The sequence below is a fragment of the Sciurus vulgaris genome (genome assembly GCF_902686455.1).
Source record: "Sciurus vulgaris genome assembly, chromosome: X".
Classification (NCBI taxonomy): domain Eukaryota; kingdom Metazoa; phylum Chordata; class Mammalia; order Rodentia; family Sciuridae; genus Sciurus; species Sciurus vulgaris.
Genome location: NC_136471.1, coordinates 74,951,170 through 74,971,137, shown reverse-complemented (window position 1 = coordinate 74,971,137; position 19,968 = coordinate 74,951,170). Strand labels below are relative to the sequence as shown.

The window sequence follows — 19,968 nt, the reverse complement described above, 5'->3', positions numbered from 1 at the left end:
TTGAGGGTCTTCACATTGGGTATTGGGGTCTCCCCATGCTCCCAAATCATGAGGGTCCCAGAGGTGGAGCTGGGAATAGTAGTGATGTAGCACAGGTAGTGCAATTAAAGTCCCCACCATTGGGGGTGCAGATCAGGCTGTGATTTGTAGGCAGTTCTGGTGGTATGCCAGAATCCATGAGAGGAATGTATTCTGTGATGTTGGACATCAGATGTATAGATACAAGCAGTTTTATTTGTGATGCTATGTATAGTAATTACCCTCTAATTTGTTGTCACAGATGCTGTAAAGGAAAGGAGGAAGAAGGTAAATTACCATACTGAACTTTTCTATATACAAGGTCTATGTCATTTTGTCTGGGGCCATACCCTCAGGGCAAGACAGAGTAGAATGGAACACTGTATTCCCCATATGTGTTAGAAATGGAGGGCTTCCCCCCAAGTTTAGGAAGGGACAGGAGCCAGGGAAAGGGATCATCTTCAATTTTGTTTGTAAAGGAGTGTCTTCCTTGTATCAGGAAGACTGAAAGCTCCTGTCAGGCAGGGATTTGCTTTCTCCTCTGCCTTTATTCCTAGCAATTCTTAGTACAGACCCCACTCCATCATCCAAGTCTTGCTGCTTCCCACATTTTTATCTTTGATCTCTGAAGGCATTAACAGAAGGAATGACCCAACATGCAGAGGGGAAGGAGGCAAACACTCTGCGCCAGAAATTGTAATATTTGTTTTGAAATCTTTTTATTCTCTCTTAGAGTTAAAGCCCAATTTCAGATAATTCCTGAATAATTCTGGTCCTGTGGTTATTTGTTAGGAAACACTGCCTCTAGTGTCAGAGTTGTTGCACTGCACCTTGAATTATGTGTTGGTAGCCTGGAGACAGCTAGAAATCCACCAGGTGCGCCCCTCCCTGCACATTGCAGGGATAAATATACAACTTCTATGTGCCGGTGCCTGGAGAGAAAAGGTAAGGCTCTATACAAATGCCACAGAAAGCACTAAAGCTCAGGAGAATCAGCTCTGGAATCATAGTAGAAGAGAGACCATGTTTATCACAGTAATTGTAGGGGTTGAGGGGAGTAAGAAATTTTCCAACAAGAGGATCCATCATGTGATTTATTAAATTTATTTTTTCATACTTTTATTATAGTTGTACATAATGATGGGAATCATTACATATTCTTACATGCACACAAAATAAAAATACAACTTGGTCAATATTTCCATCATGTGATTTTGAGAATCAGAGGTAGCAATCACTCTGGAAGGAGCATGTATGGTGTAGAACTGTGTTTTGTGCTGGAAAAAGTAGGTGGGGATCACACCTGGTGGCCAATGTATATTTAGCAGAGATTTTTCTCTGGTTTATCTCTTGGTCAAAGGGTTGTGAGAAAACAATGAAAGATACCCCAGATCTGTGGTTTTAAAATGTCAGTTCAAGAACTGTGAAATTTAAAAGATGCACTGTAGGGCTTAAGAGGTGTTGTTTAGATGAGGTGCTTTTTAGCATTCTAGATAACTCATGATAATGTGGAAATATGAATGAATATATGTGAGACATTACAGAATTCTGATATACATGATTTGCTTATTGGATTGTGGGTTGTTGATAGAGTGGTTTGATGGTCAATGCTGAAGGATGGTAGTGCTATTAACAGAAAGGGGGATGGTGAAGGAAAAGTGCAGGAGATATTATACTGTATTTTGCAATAATCTTTCTTTGAACCTGATAGAATTTGAGGTTTATTCCATGAACTTTCTATGTCGTTTTCACCCAGGTGCTCATTTTGTTAAATGGCAGTGTGCCACAATAACATGTGAGCTAGGGTAAAATGATGGAGGGCAGACCCTTTATGAATACTGACTGACACAGAGACTGTCTAGTCATGGGCAGGCACAAACAGACTCTTCAGGGTAAAGATTTTACATCTGGCCCAAAGTCAAGTGTCCTTTAGCTGTTTGGGTGCTGAGAACTTTGAGAGAAAACTATTCCAATTCATTCTTCTAGGACAATATGTATAATAGACTGCAAGGTAACAACTGTGTACAAATAAATTATCACACAAATGTGCATGGAGACTGGATGAGAGGTTCTTAGACCTGTATTATTTGACCATGTCAGTTTTCCTTAGTGGTTCTCTTTATGCTTTTAAGAAGAGGCCTTTCCAATTTTCAAGAATAGAAGTACGAATAAATTTTGGCAAGGATGTGGGGGAAAAGGTACACTGATACATTGCTGGAGGGACTGCAAGTTGGTGCGACCACTCTGGAAAGCAGTATGAAGATTCCTCAGAAAACTTGGAATGGAACCACCATTTGACTCAGTTATCTCACTCCTTGGCCTATACCCAAAGGACTTAAAATCAGCATACTACAGAGATACAGCCACATCAATGTTCATAGCAGCTCAATTCACAATAGCTAAGCTATGCAACCAATTCAGGTGCCCTTCAACAGATGAATGGATGAAGAAAATGTGGTATATATACACAATGAAATTTACTCGTCCATAAAGAATGACTTTATGACATTTGCCAGTAAATGGATGGAATTGGAGACTATCGTGCTAAGTGAAATAAGCCAATCCCAAAAAAACCAAAGGTTCAATATTCTCTCTGATATGCAGATGCTAGCTCACAATAAGTGGGGAAAGGAAAGATAGAAGTTCACTGGATAAGACAAAGGGGAATGAAGGGAAGGGAGGGGGGATAGGAAATGAATCAGGCATAACTTTCCTATGTTATATGAATACACGACCATTGTAACTCCACATCATGTTCAACCACAAAAATGGGAAGTTATACTCCATGTATGATATATCAAAATACATTATACTGTCATGTATAACTAAAAAGAACAAATAAAAAAATTTTAATAGACCTTTTGCTGGGTGTGGTGGTGCATGTCTGTAATTCCAGTGGCTCAAGAGGCTGAGGCAGGAGGATCATGAGTTCAAAGCAGCTTAGCAAGGTACTATGCAACTCCATGAGACCCTCTCTCTAAATAAAATACAAAACAGGGCTAGGGTTATAGCTTAGTGGTTAAGTGCCCCTTGGTTAAATCCTTGGTACAAAAAATAATATAGGTCTTTCTTTTGTATTATCTTCTTCCCACTCACATATATACATGGGTACAAAATCTCTGAGCTAGGACATATTGCCTTATATCCTAAGTTATTTAACTTTGCAGTGCCTCAGTCTCTTAACCTTTTCCTGTAAGAGAAACAGTTGAGGAAAATTGGAACTTCTAGGACAGGACACATTGAATCTACTCCTGGCGTCACCACTATAGAATTATGGGACCTAAAAAGACTCCCTAGATTTTTTTCCCTAGCTTTAATCAATTTGGGGAGAATTAAAGGACTTTAAATGAGCTGAATTATCCTATATATTCCTCAGGACTTCTCTCACTATTTCCCTGAGATATTCTTTTTTTTTTTTTTTTTTTTTTTTTTTTTGGTACTGGCGATTGAACTCAGGAGCACTTTACCACTGAGCCACATCCCCAGTCCTATTTTATATTTTATTTAGAGACAAGGTCTCATTGAGTTGTTAGCACCTCACCATTACTGAAGTTAGTTTTGAACTCGCAATCCTCCTGTCTCAACCTCCCGAGCTGCTAGGATTACAGGCGTGCGTCACCGTGCCCAGCTCTGAGAAGTTCTTTATATGTTTCCCATTATTTATAAAATTTCTGGCCTGTGACCACCGCCCCATTCTTTTTGTGTGGGCTAGAACTTCTGTGGCAAGGTCTGTAAAGAGTGTAAATTAGGTAATAGGGTGTTTTTCCCCCATTCATTTTCTCCAAAGCTTGTTCCTTCATTCTAACCTGTATGATCTACAGTTGTTTGTTGGATCACCACTAGCCCTCATCACCCATTCATGTCAGGCTTCCAGTCTTCTGGATGTATATGCTCTGGGTCCTGAAAAATAATTAATGAGAAGGATATACTGTGCCTGCAGACAAGGGGAGAAGGTGGACCTAGACAGTGTACTCTGGAGAAAGCTAGGGAAGATCTATCCATAGGTTGTAAACAACATGAGGAGGAAAGTTAGAGCTGAAGGCATGAGCAGAGGCTGCATTTTAAGATATTTAGTGGTTTGAGACAACTATTGTATAGATTATGGGAATATGTGGTGGTCTACAGAGAAGGGCTATATTCATTAATAATTTAATATCTTTGGTTCTTTCATTCATTCTGCATGCTTTGTTAGATACTATTATTTACCTGCAAGAAAGACAGTCTCTGATTTCAAGGATATTGACTTGTGAGGAGAGAGAATAGAAAAATTTCAGCACATAGTGACCTCCTAATTCTAAGAATATTAAATAATATTGACTAAATCCTATATGTAGTGCCAAGAACGGTTCTAAGTGCTTTCCATGGATTTGCTCATTTTATACTGATCACGAATCCTATTATTAGTATAAAGAACTCAGGGAGAAAAACAGGGGAAAAATAAATGCATATTACTGTAATATTTCTTTGCAGGGACCTCTCCCTCCACTACAGCCCAATTCCAAAAAAAACTATTTGGATCCTACATATTAGGCAACTCCTAATCCACTGTTTCTGTGCTCAAACTGTACCCAGAAATATTTGTTGAAGTTTCAACAAGGAGATGTCTGATAGGCCCATGACCCAATCTATAAGCCTCTGGGGGCGAAATTATTATGCATATTTATATTTCAGGCCCTTGTGGTGGCTGCTGTTTCAGGTAAGAAATCACCTAACTAGGACATTTTTCTCTTCTTGGACAAGATGGAGAAGTTACATGGAGATCTAAGTTATAAGTAGGATGTAAGTTTATTTGCACATGGTTAGAGGTATGACTGCTGAAAAAACTGCTTGGTGATGGGAGTCCCCCAGACTCTTTGAACCCTGAAGACTCCTTAGGGGACCACAAGTAACATCTAGAGGTTTTTTGCGAATCATGGAAACAGAAAAGTTGACAAGAAGTCATCACAGAAGTCTTCTTTCCTCGGAAACCCAACAAACTATAGATTCTATTCCTTGAGTTTGGCTTCCTAAATACCTGTTAGATGCATGCACTTCTCTTTAACTTTCTGTCTATGTAAGAGTTGGATACATTGTCTTCTCTTCTACAGCCTTTCCTTCCTATCATTCATTTTACTGCTGCTAGAGTGATCTGAGAGCCAAGTAAGATTGTCAGTTCTCCTGATTAGGCTGTCAACTCCTTGCCTTCCAGTCTCCCTAATATGATGAGATGGCTCTTCCTAATCTGCTCAATTCTCAGCCTTTCACCATTTTTCCTTCTCCCTCTTTTCAGACTTGCTCAACAATTATACTTCCCCAAATGGACTACACTCTCTGTTGTCACCTCCAGGCCTATTGTGTTCTTTCTTCCAGGAAAACTCAAACCTCCCTGGAATGCTTGACGCTTTTCCTGAATACAACAGAACAAGACCAGCAGGAGGAAATGGTGAGTATGACTGAATTTGAACACAGGTAAATTTGCTATAAAGTTGCTGCAATAGACCCAAGGTTTCAGGCCTTAACTAGGATAGTGATCATGTGAATATTAAAGAAGGGCTCACCTCACAGATACTTCACAGATAAAACTACAGAAGTTACACTAATTGTATACATACTCTTTAATAATCCTGACTCCTTCCCCTGACTGTCTGTAATTCCAGGTTTACTGTGACTATGGATAGGACATTGTAAACCCATCTCAATGAAATCCAGAAATCCATAATCTATCCCTGATTGATTTCAGAAATGGTGTGCACAGAGAGACCTACTCAGGCTTTACCAGTACCAATCTGATTTTCTGAGCTAATTTTTTCTTAATATTAACTACCCAGGTAGACCCTGATTTTCCACTTTTCCCATATTTATTAGAAGAGATACAATGATGATTTATCTTTTAAAGTAGTTATTCTTAACTTTGCTGTATGTTGGAATTTACCCACAGATTTTCAGAAAATACTAATGTCTGGATCCCACCTCAGACATACTGATTTAATAGATATGGGGTGTGACATGAGTATAAGAGTTTTTTAAAGCTCTCAGGTTAAAATATGCCTAAAAGTTTGAGAACTACTGCTTTAAGGATTTCTACATAATCATGACTGGTAGTAGAGCTTTGAGAGGAAGTGTATTCTGGGAAAAGAGCAGAGCTTTCTCTTTGACAGACCAATGTGTTATTCATGGCATTGATACATTCTCAGTGAATGATCCAGGTGAAAAAGTAAGGTTTTCTGAGGGAACATTGTGCACCTCATCAATGTAAGACCTTGGATGTCATGAATGAATAGATGTTTATATGTAGGGAAATGCCAGATGATTAAATGTGTATTTTAAAGTCTTGAATCAGTATTGGAGATGGACTGAGGTAAGAGGTGGAACAAAGAGAAAAGATAAGATGATTCTTTCTAATCTGATAAAATATTATTGAAATAGTCTGGTCAAGGGTGAGGATATGGGAATGTGAATAAGCAAGAGAGGTCAGATTATTTGGCAGACCCTATCTTCATGTCATCACTTATCTATCTGCAGTGGTGGCAGAGGTAGAAAAATGAGATGTGACAATAAAGGGAGAAGATGTGCAAGATGCGTAAATGAGTTACTGATCTAGTCATGACCATTGTGAGTAATAGCACTTGCTCCCTGGAAGACAGTGCAGAGGTGGCTAATGATCTGAATTGACCTGGCATAGGAAGAAAAGTAGAAGCCTCTGTTCCCCCAAACCAAGAACTCTACTGCAAATTCTTTTGTCAGATCTTTCTGTAGCCAGAGTGACTACAAGTATAGAACTAGCCATTAATCGTGCTCTTCCTTGAAATGACTTCTCATTACCCTTGTGGAGGATGAATTCACCACACATCAAATTGGCTGACAATGCTCTTGGAGAGATGGTCCTCTCTTCTCTAACCTTTTTCTCTGGCCAGGAGACCCCTGATGATTTTCTCCAAAGCCATTGTGAAATACTTGGAGTTTCTTATTTGTTTTCTGTCACCCTCTGTGTCTACTTTTATCATGGAACTTAGATTAAGTACCTGCATAACCTGGTGGCTCTAATCTCTGTAATGCACCTTAAGAGCAAGGACAGTATCTCATTAGCTATTGTATCCTCTTGTCAGGCATAAGGCCTAACAAATTGTACACACAATAAACACTTAATGAATACTGTGGTGAACTGGAAGCTCATTTCTCCTACCTCCAGGAACCCACAATTGAAGGATTTAGATCTCTGTATAAGTGAAAAGTATAATCCTGGAGCCATGACCTGCAGTGGGGGAATATTGGAGACACTGATGAATTTCATCTGAATCCTTCATCTATTAGAAAGGATTTGAGCATGGCCTCAAGGGCAAGAAACAAGTTGGAAGAGTGAAGGTTTTTCTAGGTGCAGTCTGAATATGGAAGTCTGAATATGGAAATGCATGCTGGGAAGGGTGAAGCTGCCCCTGAAGGTCTAGGAAGATTCTCTTGACATTAATAGAGGAAATAAAGAGAGATGGGTATAACCTATGGCAGTTCCTCTTTAATCTGAGTGAAAGTTCCTCTTTTGCCTCTGCTGTGGCTGTAGTTCAATTCCAGAGGCTAGCAGCATCATGAGATAATGGCAGTGACTCTGAGACAGGGTATTAGGAGATATCTTCTCCTTCATTCCTAGCTGTAAGACTCTGGGAAATGACTTAACTTTTCTATACTTCAGTTTTTTCATATTGAAACTTAGATTATAATTATTCTTTACGGGATCCTTTACAGCTTAAAATCAATTTATTTCTTTAAATCACCCATAATATCCCATAAACTCCAATCATTATTCCTGTTAATTTCAGATATTTTCCATAGGATTTTTATGCTTTTATCCCCATATTTAGGAAATACTCTCTCACATGTCTGAAAGCTATGCTGCACTATTGAGTGTGTTGAAGAAAGAAAAAGAAAGCAAGAAGCTGCTGATGCTGAATCCTAGCCTAGGTCTTCATTGGAAGAGGTTTCTAGGACCCTGCTCTTATTGGAGTTCAGATCCAAAGCATATACTGGGGAAATCCTGTTGTGAACTATGTCCTTCCTGGATAAATCCATTCAATTTTAGGCAACATAGTTGCTGCAGCTTGGATTTTAAGGGTCCCCAAAAGGCCCATGTGGTAAATTTCTGGTCCCCAGCATAGCACCATTGGGAGGTGATAGAAACTTTAGGAGGTGGGACCTAGTGAGAGGTCCTTAAATCATTGGTTTCATACCCTCAAAGGGATTGAGGGATGCCAGTGTCTTCCTTTATCTTTTGCTTCCCGGCGTGAGGTAAGTGCTTTTACTCCAGCATGCATTCCTATCTTGCACTGCCTTGCCACAAGCCCAAAGCATTAGGGCCAACCATCCATGGACTGGAACTTCCAGAACTGAGCCCAAACTTTTTTTTAAGTTAATTAACTTAGGTATTTTGTTTGGGTATTTGAAAGAAGATTAACATAATAGCTGTTGAATTAGCAGTGTAATCTCTGAACTCAAACTCCCAGCTCATTATTTCATAGGTGTATATCCTTGGTCAATTTTATTACTATCCCTGTACTTTAGTTTTATCATGTGTAAAAAAGGGGAAATAATTACACATATTATGTGGGGGTGTTAGAATGATTTAAAGAGTTAATTTTTTTTAAAGTACTTAAAACAGTGTCTGACATATGATAAATGCATATACATGTTCATTTTTAAAATAGACCAATAACTTTGGAGTTACAACACCTTTTTTGTACTAGGTCTTAAACCTTGTGCATTTATCCCCAGTCCTTTTGATTTTTTATATTTTATTTATTTAATTTGCCCAGACTAGCTTCAAATTTGAGACCCTTCTATCTCAGTCTCCCAAGTTGCTGGGATTATAGGCATGTGCCACCATGCCTAGCTGGAATCACAGTTCTATACTATGAAATTTTAAAGTAGCAGTGATGTAGGTAATTGGTCAAAGACACTAAGTCTTTATAAATGAAGAGGAAGAGAAAGGAAGGGAGGAAGGAAGGAAAAGAGAATATGCACCTTTACACAGGGCTAGGCTTCAGGTGTGTTGAGGACAACATCTGCACAAAAATCAACTCAAAGTGGATCAGAGACTTGGGCACAAGAACAGAGAACATGTGCCTACTAGAAGAAAAAGTAGACCCAAATCTTCATCATGTTGGCTTAGGACCTGACTTCCTTAACAAGACTCCTAAAGCACAAGAAGTAAGATCAAGAATCATTTAAATGAGATGGATTCAAACTAAAAAGCTTCATCTCAGTAAAGGAAACAATCAAGAACGTGAAGAGAGAGCCTACAGAAGGGGTGAAAAATCTTTACTACATGCACCTCAGACAGAGCACTAATCTCTAGGATATATAAAGAACTCAGTAAAACTTAACCAAAAAAAAGCAAATAACCCAATCAATAAATGGGCTAAGGAACTGAACAAACACTTCACAGAAGAAATAGAATTGATCGACAAACATGAAAAAATGTTCATCATCTCTAGCATTTAGAGAATGCAAATCAAAACTCCTCTAAGATGTCATCTCACTCCAGTCAGAATGGTGATTATCAAGAATACAAGTAATAATAAGTGTTGGCAAGGATATGGGGGAAAAGATACATTCACACATTGCCAGTGGGACTGAAGATTGGTGCAACCACTCTGGAAAGCAGTACAGAGATTCCTCAGAAAACTTGGATTGGAGCCACCATTTGACCCAGCTATTCCACTCCTCAGTTTATACCAAAAGGACTTACTCCTTGTTACCTCTCTTTTCTTTGTATCCATATGTAGTGTCTATTGTGTCCCCAAGAGCTGTTCTAAGTTTCCAGAACACTGCAAAAATCAATAGGGCCATGACCCTGCAATCAGAGTGAGTTAGGAGGTAAATATACGAGGGTTTTATACACATAATTTCAGGAGATTGTTTGATGTGGCTTAACCTGAGGGGAAGATGGTAGAGCAAGAGGAGGTTAATATCCTAGTATCAAACCCATATAGAAAAAAAAATCCATAGATAGCTATGAAGGATTTGGCATGAACTAGACCACACTTGTAGGAATAAATAAGAAGGGCCAATCATGCCTATAATCCCAGCAGCTCAGGAGGCTAAGGAAGGAGGATTGTAAATTCAAAGCCAGCCTCAGCAACTTAGTAAGGCCCTAAGTGATTCAGCAAGACTATCTCTAAAAAAATATTTAAAAGGGCTGGGGATGGCTCAGTAGTTAAGCACCTCTGGGTTCAACCCCTGGTACAAAAGAGAGAAAGAGAGAGAGAGAGAGAGAGAGAGAGAGAGGCCAGATCTTTTAAATAGAAGTCCAGTAGCTGTGTGAGCCTACAGGATTTGACAGTTCAGATTTTTTTAATGTATTGCTCAGGGAGTTTTTTAAATTTTTTAAAATTTTGTTTTAGTTAGTTATACATGACAGTAGAATGCACCTTGATACATCATATATAATGAAGTATAATTTCTCATTCTTGTGGTTTTTAAGGATATGTGCATAAGGGAACCTTCTGACTGAATGAGGGAATGGTTAGGCCATTAAGAGAAAGAGGGACTTGGTACTGAGAGGAGATTTCCAAAAACTCTGAGAATTTTCCATTCAGGAAATCTATTTGGGCTACCTTGCCCCTAGCGTCTGCATAGTAGAGATTACCTCTTCTAGTCTCTGCTGAATATCTTATGATTAGGGCTTCATACAACATGACCGAAGGTGATCTATGGGAGTGATATCCTCCCAAATGGACACTGTCAGGAAATAGAACTCGTTGACCACATGTACAGGTGACTTCTCAGAGGTAAGAACAAGTACACAGAGGTCTATTATCAATGCTTTGTGGGAAATCTTTCCTCTAGCAGATAACCAGAAAGTCCTCAGAATTAGAGTCCATGAAATCTCATGTTAAGCAGATCCATTTCATATAAAGATCATATTAATGTTTCAATTTTTCCTTCTTTGTCCATTTTAGAATTAAGTGACCATCCGGAGTAGCTTCAAGAAATAGACACTGGCAAAGTTTGCTCAGTAAGAGTTCATGAGGGACAGCCTCAGTGCCCCTTTTCCTTATAAAAATATTTCATGATATGCTATATGCAGTGGCATATGCCTGCAATCCCAGTGGCTCAGGGGATAAAGCAAGAGGATTGAAGTTCAAAGTCAGCCTCAGCAATTTAGTGAGGCTGTAAGCAACTTAGCAAGACCCTGTCTCAAAAAAAAAAAAAAAATCAGGCTTGGGAGTGGCACAGTGGTTAAGTTCCTCAGGGTTCAATCCCTGGTACTTCCCCCAAACATTTCATGATAAACCTGAAGTGTTGAAAGCATTTTCATTATTTATTATATAGCTATCACTCTTGAGGACTTTTTATGACTTTAAAACAGGTCTTATGGGGTATGGGCTTCCCTAGGGCAGGCTTTTCTGACTAGAGTGAGGGAGGTTGTTCTAGATTTGATTATTGTATGTCCAGAAGGGTTAGTCTAACACTCTCAGGATGTTCTGGAAGCTCCTCTTAACTCTCCTTAGTTATTAAGTCTTTTATCCCCTTACCACAGTTTTAGTGTTCTGCTGTCTTTCTCCTTCCTTATCTATACCTTCTATTGACTACTTTATAAGCATTTAGGTGTCTGCCTGTATGTTAGATGGGAAGGGTCAGATTTTTAATATCTTAGTTGATGTTATGACTGAGGACTCAGAGCTTTTACATTCTTACCCTGTTCCTTCACTTCCCCATAGGTTGTCAAATGAGCTATAGTCACAAAAGGAAGTAGGATAATTTTATTTTCTCCATTTTTGGATGATTCAGTATCTGCTAACTCCAGGATAGTGCTCTAAGTTAAAGTTTAACTTTCAGCCTATCACCTAGGTTCCAGACCTACGTGGCTGTTCTGCTGTTTCCCCCAAAGATGAAAGTAAAGACACACTGCTATGTAGTTTGGACATGAAGGTTTATAAAGGGTTCTCAACTTTTGTCCTTCAAGTCATCTGTTATGGTTTGGGTTTGGAATGTTCCCCAAAGATCTATGTACTTGAAGGCTTCATCCCCAGTTCAACAATGTCCAGAGGTGAGGTTTTGGGTGGTGATTTAATCAGGAGGGCTCTAACCTTATCATTAATCCACCTGATGGGTTAATAATTCAAATGGACTACTGAGAGGAGGTGAAAACTGTAGGAAGGTGGAGCATGGTTACAGGAAGTAGGTCACTGGGGGTATGCTCTTAGGGATATTTATCTTGTCCATGGCCCCTTCCCCCTGCTCTTCTTTGTAGCTGCCATGAACTGAACAGTTTTCCTCTGCCATGATGTTCTACTTAACAGCAGTGAAGTTGTACAACCATGAACTGAAACTTCTGAAACCTGAACCAATACAAACCTTTCCTCCTGCAAGTTGTTTGTGTCAGGCATTTTTGGTCACAGTAATGAAAAGCTGACAAACATATCTTTTACTCCCATTCTATGAGTTCCTAAATCTACTTGTTGGTGCTGACAACAGTGCAAGAAAAAAAAAAAAGAATAAATCTTTACTATTGTTCTCTTTTTTGTGTACCTGGATTTGTTCCTCATTAGGCCTACAACTTTTTCTTTTTCCCCACATTTGGTTAAGAGGCCAAGGATCCAAGGAAGTAAAGAGCAGCAATGAGAGCCCTTCCCTCCTGAGCCTTCTCCCGTTAGAGGTGGCTTCCTCTCAACTCACCATTATTCCAAATCCTTATTCCTTTTGAAAAATAGGAAGACTGCTGCACGAGAGGTCTGGAGAATTGAGTGAACGTTTTAGGAGAAAAATTAAGTAACTATGAGGCCCATTTTGTGCATGGCGATGTAAGCTCTGTAAAGTGATGAACTGATGAAATGGCCACTTTTCTGTCCTCCACAGTTTCATAGTACAAGCAAGGTAGATCCATTCATATATTGATGACTATAAACAAGGGATCCCAATGGTGACTGTACTAATACAAGTCTGGGTTTCACTTACTATTCAAATTCACATCTTCCACATAAAATCTATAAGAACTTGAAAGTGTTTTATACTGAAAATTCACTCTGTAATTGGAAAACCCTTTATAGTCAATGAACCAATGAAAATGGTTAAGTTGTGGGCAAATTTGGAGGTTAGAGGCTGTAGAGTTCCCTGCAATCATTTTTCAGTGGGTTTTGCTTTGTGCTCCTGTTGTTTAAATATTACCACAATTATCTTTTCATTTCCCTGGGACTTTACTCCTCAAAAGTTCTAGGGTTTTCTCATTCCAGGTACTTAAGTAAGTCATGGTGAGCAAGCACAGGGTATTTGGAGCTAATAATAAACGTTTGCCATGTTAATGCTTTGAAAAATCTCAGAATAGAGCTGAGAGGTTCAGGTAAATTTAAGAGAATGTGCTTGAGAGTTGGCAGGGAAGGTTTGCAAAGTCTTCATATCTATGTATATAGTGTATCTTGCCACTTATTTATTCTTAGTATCTCAACAATGTACTGTATATTTCAATATACAGGTCTTATACAAGTTTAAAAAATTATTCCTATATTGCTCATATTTTGATACTATTATAAAGAGAATTTTTTCAAGTTTTAATTTTGAAATAACTTCAAAGGAAGTTGCAACTAGAGAATAGAGAGGTACCATCTACCCAGTTTCTTAAAAGAGTTATACCTTATATAAATTAAGTATAATATTAAAACCAGAAAATAAGCATTAGAACAATGTGTGTATAGTCATTTCATTTATGTGTACTCTGTTACTTGTAGACCTTTATTGACATATAATTGACATCCAAAATGCTTTACATATTTCAACTATATACCTGGGAAATATACAACACTGCAGTCTATGCTATAAGTATTACTAACACCTCCAAAAGTTTCCTACTACCCTGTTTATCTACTTATCCGCTTATTATTTTTGTGATAAGAATACTTAACAAAAGATGTACCCTCTTAGCAACTTGATTTTTAGATAGGATCTTGCTACATTGCACAGGCTGGCTTTGAACTTATCCTCCTGCTTCAGTCTTCCAAATAGTTGGGATTACAGTTGTGTGCCACCACACCTGGCCCTCTTAGTAATATTTAAAGTATATAGTATTATTATTGACTATAGTCACTATGCTATACAGTAGGTCTCTAGACTTACTCATCTTGCATAAGTGAAACTTTAAACCACCAAATAGCATCCTCCCAATTTCTGTACCCTCACTTAGTAATCACTATACTACTTTCTGCTTCTAGGAGTTTGATTGCTTCAGAAACTTCATATTAATTGGAATCATGCAATATTTATCCTGTGACTGGCTTATTTCACTATCTTGTTGGATGATACAGTCTCTAGTACTTTTTAGTATGTCTCATTTTTTATCTTTTATAATGGTTGCTGTAGGTAATACATTATACACACATAACTGGTGGTGTCATTTTACTTTTTAAGGTGAAATACAAACCTTATCTTTTTTGATGTCCTTTTACTTCTGCTGTTTATATCATTATCTTAAATATTTTCTGTATATACATTTGGAACCACCTCAGACAATGTTATAATTTTTGCTTCATCCATCAAATGTAATCTAGAAAACTCAAGAGGAAGAAGAGAGTCTATTGTATTTACCTATTTTGGGCTTTGTACACTTTTTTGTCCTTCCTGATATTTTAAGTTTCCTTCTGTTATTATTTTCTCTTTGGAGATATTCTTTAGACATTCTTTTAGAGTACGTCTACTGGTATAAATTCTGAGTTCTCTTTCATCAGAAAATATGTTGCTTCCACCTTCATTCATAAAGGATACTTTAGCTGAATATAGGATTCTGGATTGACAGTTTTTCTTCCAGCACTAGAGAAATGTTGAGCTACTTCCTTCTGGTCTGCATTTTTTTTTTTAATGAGAAATCCATGGCATTCAAGTTGTTTATCTTCAAATGGTAAAGGTGTTATTTCTTTTTCATTGCTTTTAAGATCTTTCCTTTTTCTTTAATTTTCAGAAGTCTGATTTAGATATTTCTTGGCATGAATTTCTTTGGATTTTCCCCCCAATTTTGTGTTTTCTCAGTTTCTTGAATCTATAAGTTTATTAATTTTTCATTTTTTCAAGTATGTTTGTAGTTCGTCATTGAAGTTTTTATAACTATTTAAAAATCTTTGATAATTCTCACTTTCCTGTCATTTTGATATTTTCACCTGTTGTCTTTTTTCATTCAGTTGGAGACATTCCTGCTTCTTGCTCTGATGAACAAATTTATATGTAAACATGAACACACTTGGAATTATGAGATAGTGGAGCTTATTCAAACATTCTTTTAAAGATGGGTTTTCTTGACACTACTCTGGCAGGTAAAGGTGATTGCCACTGCTTTACTGCCAGGCAGGATTGAAGTCCAGATTCCCTACACAGCCTTTGTTGACACCTGAGGGGCCTGCTCCTTGGACTTCTGGATGGGAGGGTGGGATTTACGGCTTCCTACTATGTCTCCATTTATACCTCCCTGGCTGGGAGGGGTAGGAATGCTTTTATTGCTCCTTACATGGTTTCCACATGGGCAGAGGGGTTGTCTTGTTACTATTACCATTAGAAGGTGGTGAAAATCCCAACTTTCCACTAGGTCAGTTTGGATCCACCTCCTGAGGGAGGAGGCACGGCACCTCATTGTTGACAGTGAATGTAGTACAGGCTCACTATGAAGTCTCTGCTGATACTCTTCTGTAGTAATGAAAATCCCAGATTTCTGCTTGGCTTTCTCTGACTTGATAACAGCAAAGGTAGGAGTGTACCTCATTACAGCCATTCATCCCTTTCACACAGTCTTTTCTAGCAAGGATGGGGTAACTCCACAATTCTTTCTGGGTTTTGGTTGGAGTAGAACAATTATTATCTGAAAGTTTGCTAACAAGACTGCATTCCCCCTTATATTTTGGCTATAAAGAACAGGCTGTTATTTCTTTCTATTGTTTTCTTTGGGTCCTTTGATGCTTCTGGATTGCTGGCTTCTTTGTTGCCTCATTTGGGATATGTGAGGCAAAAAGAAAACCCCAGGAACTCACCACATATTGTTCCTTTGGTCCCAAGTTACCTAGCTAGTCTGACTTCTTCTCCTCACCTTTCAAGAATCTTATTTTATGTCTCCTGCACAGGTCTTTTAATTATATTTAATAAGAAGAATAAGAAAAAGTATGACTACTTTATCTTCCTGGAATTGGAAGTTCAACCTTAGTGTTTCTTTTTTTTTCAGAAACATTAACTTTTTATTTTTTCTGCAATACACATACTTGTTTACAAAATATACAAAGACTAGAAAACTCAACAATCAGCAAATAATGCAATTGACAACTAACAAAACACATAAACAGGTATTTCATTGAAGAGGGATATAAAATGGCAAATAAGCCTATGAAAAAATACCTAGCATTATTTGTTGTTAGAGAATTTCATATTAAAACCATAATGGGATACCTAAGAGATTTATTTGAAAAATAAAATTTTTTATTTGAAAAATAAAAAGTGTTAAAAGACAATAAAATAAATCTGTTGTTGTATATCATATGATAAATGAGAGAATGAACAATTGCAACAAAAGCATTCCAATCTTTTCTTTGAGACTGACAACAGGACTATTCAAACTATTTTCCTATTACATCATCAAACCTATCATTTATCCAATTTTCCACTGAGCTTTATGTCAGGTGTTTTTTTTTTTCCAACAACATCAATAATTACCTAAAGTATAAATGATATAGATATTTTAATTAAAATGTATAAATGTTCAACATGTGTAAAAAGCAAGCGATAACTATATGCTCTATACATATGTCACACTTTAAATATCAATACACCAATAGGTTTAAAGCAAAATAAGGGGAAAATAAGCATGAAAAATCTGAAGTAGAGCTATTAATATAAAATAAATTTCAAGAAAAAATATTTTCAGAGATAAAAAGGAACATTTCATAACCATCATAGAGTAACTTCTTCAAGAAAGTATAACAATTCTAAATATGTTCCTAATAACAAAATTTCAAATATATGAAGTAAAAATTAATACAACTAGAAAGGCAAATTCACAATCATATTTGGAGATTTCAAGCCCCCTCACCTTGCTGGAAGGAGTAATGATATAGAAGGCTTCCCATCCTTTCACTTTCAGCCTGTGGATTTCTTTACCTATGATCTGAGTCTCTTGGAGACAGCATATTGTTGGGTCTTGTTTTTTTTAATCCAATCTGCCATTCTATGTCTCTTGATTGATGAGTTTAGGCCATTAATGTTCAAGGTTATTATTGAGATATTATTTGTGTTCCCAGTCATTTTGGTTTATTTCTAGTTTTTAATTGGAATTAGTTTCTCCTTTGATTGACTATTCCTTTACTGTAGTTCCTCTCTTTGCTGGTTTTTACTTTTTTAAATTTCATCTTCATGGAATATTTTGTTAAGAATATTCTGAAGTGCAGGCTGGTTGTGAATTATTTTAATTTTTGGTTATCAGGAAGGTTTTTATTTCGTATTCAAATCTGAACCTTAATTTTTCTGGATAGAGGATTCTTGCTTGGCATCCATTTTCTTTCAGAGCTTGGTATATGTATTCCTAGGACCTCCTAGCTCTGAGGGTCTGGGTTGAGAAATCAGCTGAGATCCTAATTGGTTTCCCCGGATATGTAATCTCATATTTTTCTCTCACAGTCTTTAAATTTTTATCCTTATTCTGTATGCTAGGCATTCTCATTATAATATGCCTTGATGTGGGTCCTTTGTAATTTTGCACATTTGGGGTCCTGTAAGTCTCTTGTATTTGATTTTCCATTTTGTTCTTTACCTTTGGGAAATTTTCTGATATTTCATTGAAAAGATTGTGCAATCCTTTGGTTTGTATCTTCACACCTTCATCTATCCCAATAAATCTTAAATTTGATCTTTTCATGTTATCCCATAATTCTTGGAAGTTCTGTTCATACTTTAACATCTTCTCTCTGTGGTCAACTCTGTTTTCAAGATTATATATTTTGTCTTCATTGTGTGAGGTTCTGTCTTCCAAGTAGTCTAGACTGTCAGTGATACTTTCTATTGAATTTTTAATTTGGTTTATTGTTCCCTTCATTTCAAGGATTTATGTTTTTTTTTCAGAATCTCTATTTCTTTATTGAAGTGATCTTTTGCTACCTGTATTTGCTCTCTTACATCATTCTTTACTTCACAGATCAGTTTAACTATGTGCATTCTAAACTCCTCTAACATTTCTTTCACTGTGATATTGATGGATTCTGTTATTGGAATATCCTGGTTTGCTTGGGGCAATTTGTTTCCTTGTTTTTTTCATGTTGTTTATGTGTCTACCCATCTAACAGTATGGATCTGAGGCAGTAGAGTTTCTACCCTGTGGACTTATGGTGTCCCTGAAGGTTTCCAGTACCTCACTGTTTAGGGGGAAACAAATAATAACAAAAATTAATGCAAACAATTTACAGCATTAAACAAAATAGTTCCTACTAAGATGTCTAAAACGTTAATTATCACAATAAACAGAAATTATATGATCAGTTATGCCTATAATAAAAAGAACAAGTTTTCGAAAGGGTTTACATTTTCAAATGGTGGACAGGGAGAGAGCAGAAGTGATATAGGATGTGATGATTATGAGGGAGGAGGAGAGAAGACAGGAGTAAAAGCTTAAAGGAAGAGTGAAAGAGAGAACAACGGAGATTGGCTGTTAGCAGAAGAAAAGAGAGAATCAAGAGAAACAGATAGTAGGAGAAAAAATACACATAAAACAAAAATTTAAATTAAAAAAATTAAAAATTAAAGAATACAAAACAAAACAAATATACTAATCAAACATCCTAGTTCATAAAAAACTAATCCATGTAAAATAATTGGCTTCAAAAATGCTAGAGTTGAGGAGAAAGAAAAAAAACAGAAAACTCTATAAATGTTCATGTTATCATTAATGTCACAATTAAACAATAAAAAAGAATTTTAAAAAATCTTGATGAAGAGCTAAAGAATTCTTTCCATTGGAGTTCAAAATATTCTCAGCTTCTCTTCTCAGCATTTTCAGATGGGCTCTTCTGGATGGTGATGCTCCATGCTCTGGATTGCTGGAGTGAGAGAGGTCATCCCATAGGCGATGTTCCTGGAGGCAGGGTTTAGGCTTAGGTGGGCTCCAGGCTCCTTGCTGAGTGCCACTTGGTCTAGAGGTTTTAAATCAGCACACCTCCAGCGACCAGTACTTGTTGGTCCATGCTGGAGGACTTTACCCCAGGGCTTCCCTGGGTTATACGCATGTGGTGGGGGAGTCAGTTCTTAGGCCCCTATGTCACCTGCAGACCCCACATTTCCCAGTCTCAGGTTCAGTCTCTAAACAGTTCCTCCCACCCCCACTCTCCCAAGTTCCTGGCCAGATGTGCCTCTCCTAGCCAGTCCTGCAAGTATCTGGATTAGAATGGGAGGGGTAGAGCCAGGTGGGTTTCTGCATCCAGTTGTCCCTTGTGTAAACCACTCTCCATGTTGGATTTTCTTTTGGTCACTTAAGCACACTCTATGTCATGCAGTGTGGGTTTGCTGGGCCTGTATTTTGGGTCAAAGTTGGGTTTGCCAGGAATCAGCTTTCTCAGTTGCCAGCTCCTGGCTACAGCTTCAAAATGGTTCCTTCCTTTGTCCTCCGCACACCACCTGAAGAGATGGTGCCTTCTTTCCCCATACTTGACTATCATGCAGCCCGTCCTTCAGGTTTGTTGCATAATGTCCTTGGTCTCTAAACACTCCATACCCAGACATGCCTCAGGCCTCCAAAAAATGTGGGTTTCTTTAATTCCCTTATCCCTCTACTATGCTCACAGAGGAACCTCTCCGACTAGAGCTTCCAACCTGACTGTGGCAGCAGCTGTGCCACTGGGGATTTTTTCCTTATTTTATTATATCCAACCGCCCATGTTCCCAATCTGCTTTGAATGTCCAGTTTTAGTTTCCAGTAAAGTACCCCCACTTTTTTTGTTCACCCACTTTGTGAATGAGCTGCCTGTTTCTTTC

At 37.7% G+C, this 19,968-nt stretch overlaps 1 protein-coding gene across 8 annotated transcripts in view; it reads left to right on the top strand.

Annotated features, from left to right (window-relative positions):
• Positions 1–19,968, top strand: part of LOC306650790 (uncharacterized protein) — a 388,837-nt gene that overhangs the window by 31,132 nt on the left and 337,737 nt on the right. For 7 of the 8 annotated variants that reach the window (XR_013761013.1, XR_013761014.1, XR_013761015.1 and 4 more), the window contains exon 2: positions 5,368–5,440. Coding sequence is in view for 2 of the 8 variants with exons in the window: in XM_079123104.1 (XP_078979230.1) it covers positions 5,368–5,440 (73 nt within the window). In the remaining 6 variants the exon portion in view is untranslated. Of the gene's footprint in view, positions 1–5,287; positions 5,441–19,968 lie in introns of all 8 variants that reach the window. The other variant, XM_079123103.1, reaches the window with a different exon arrangement.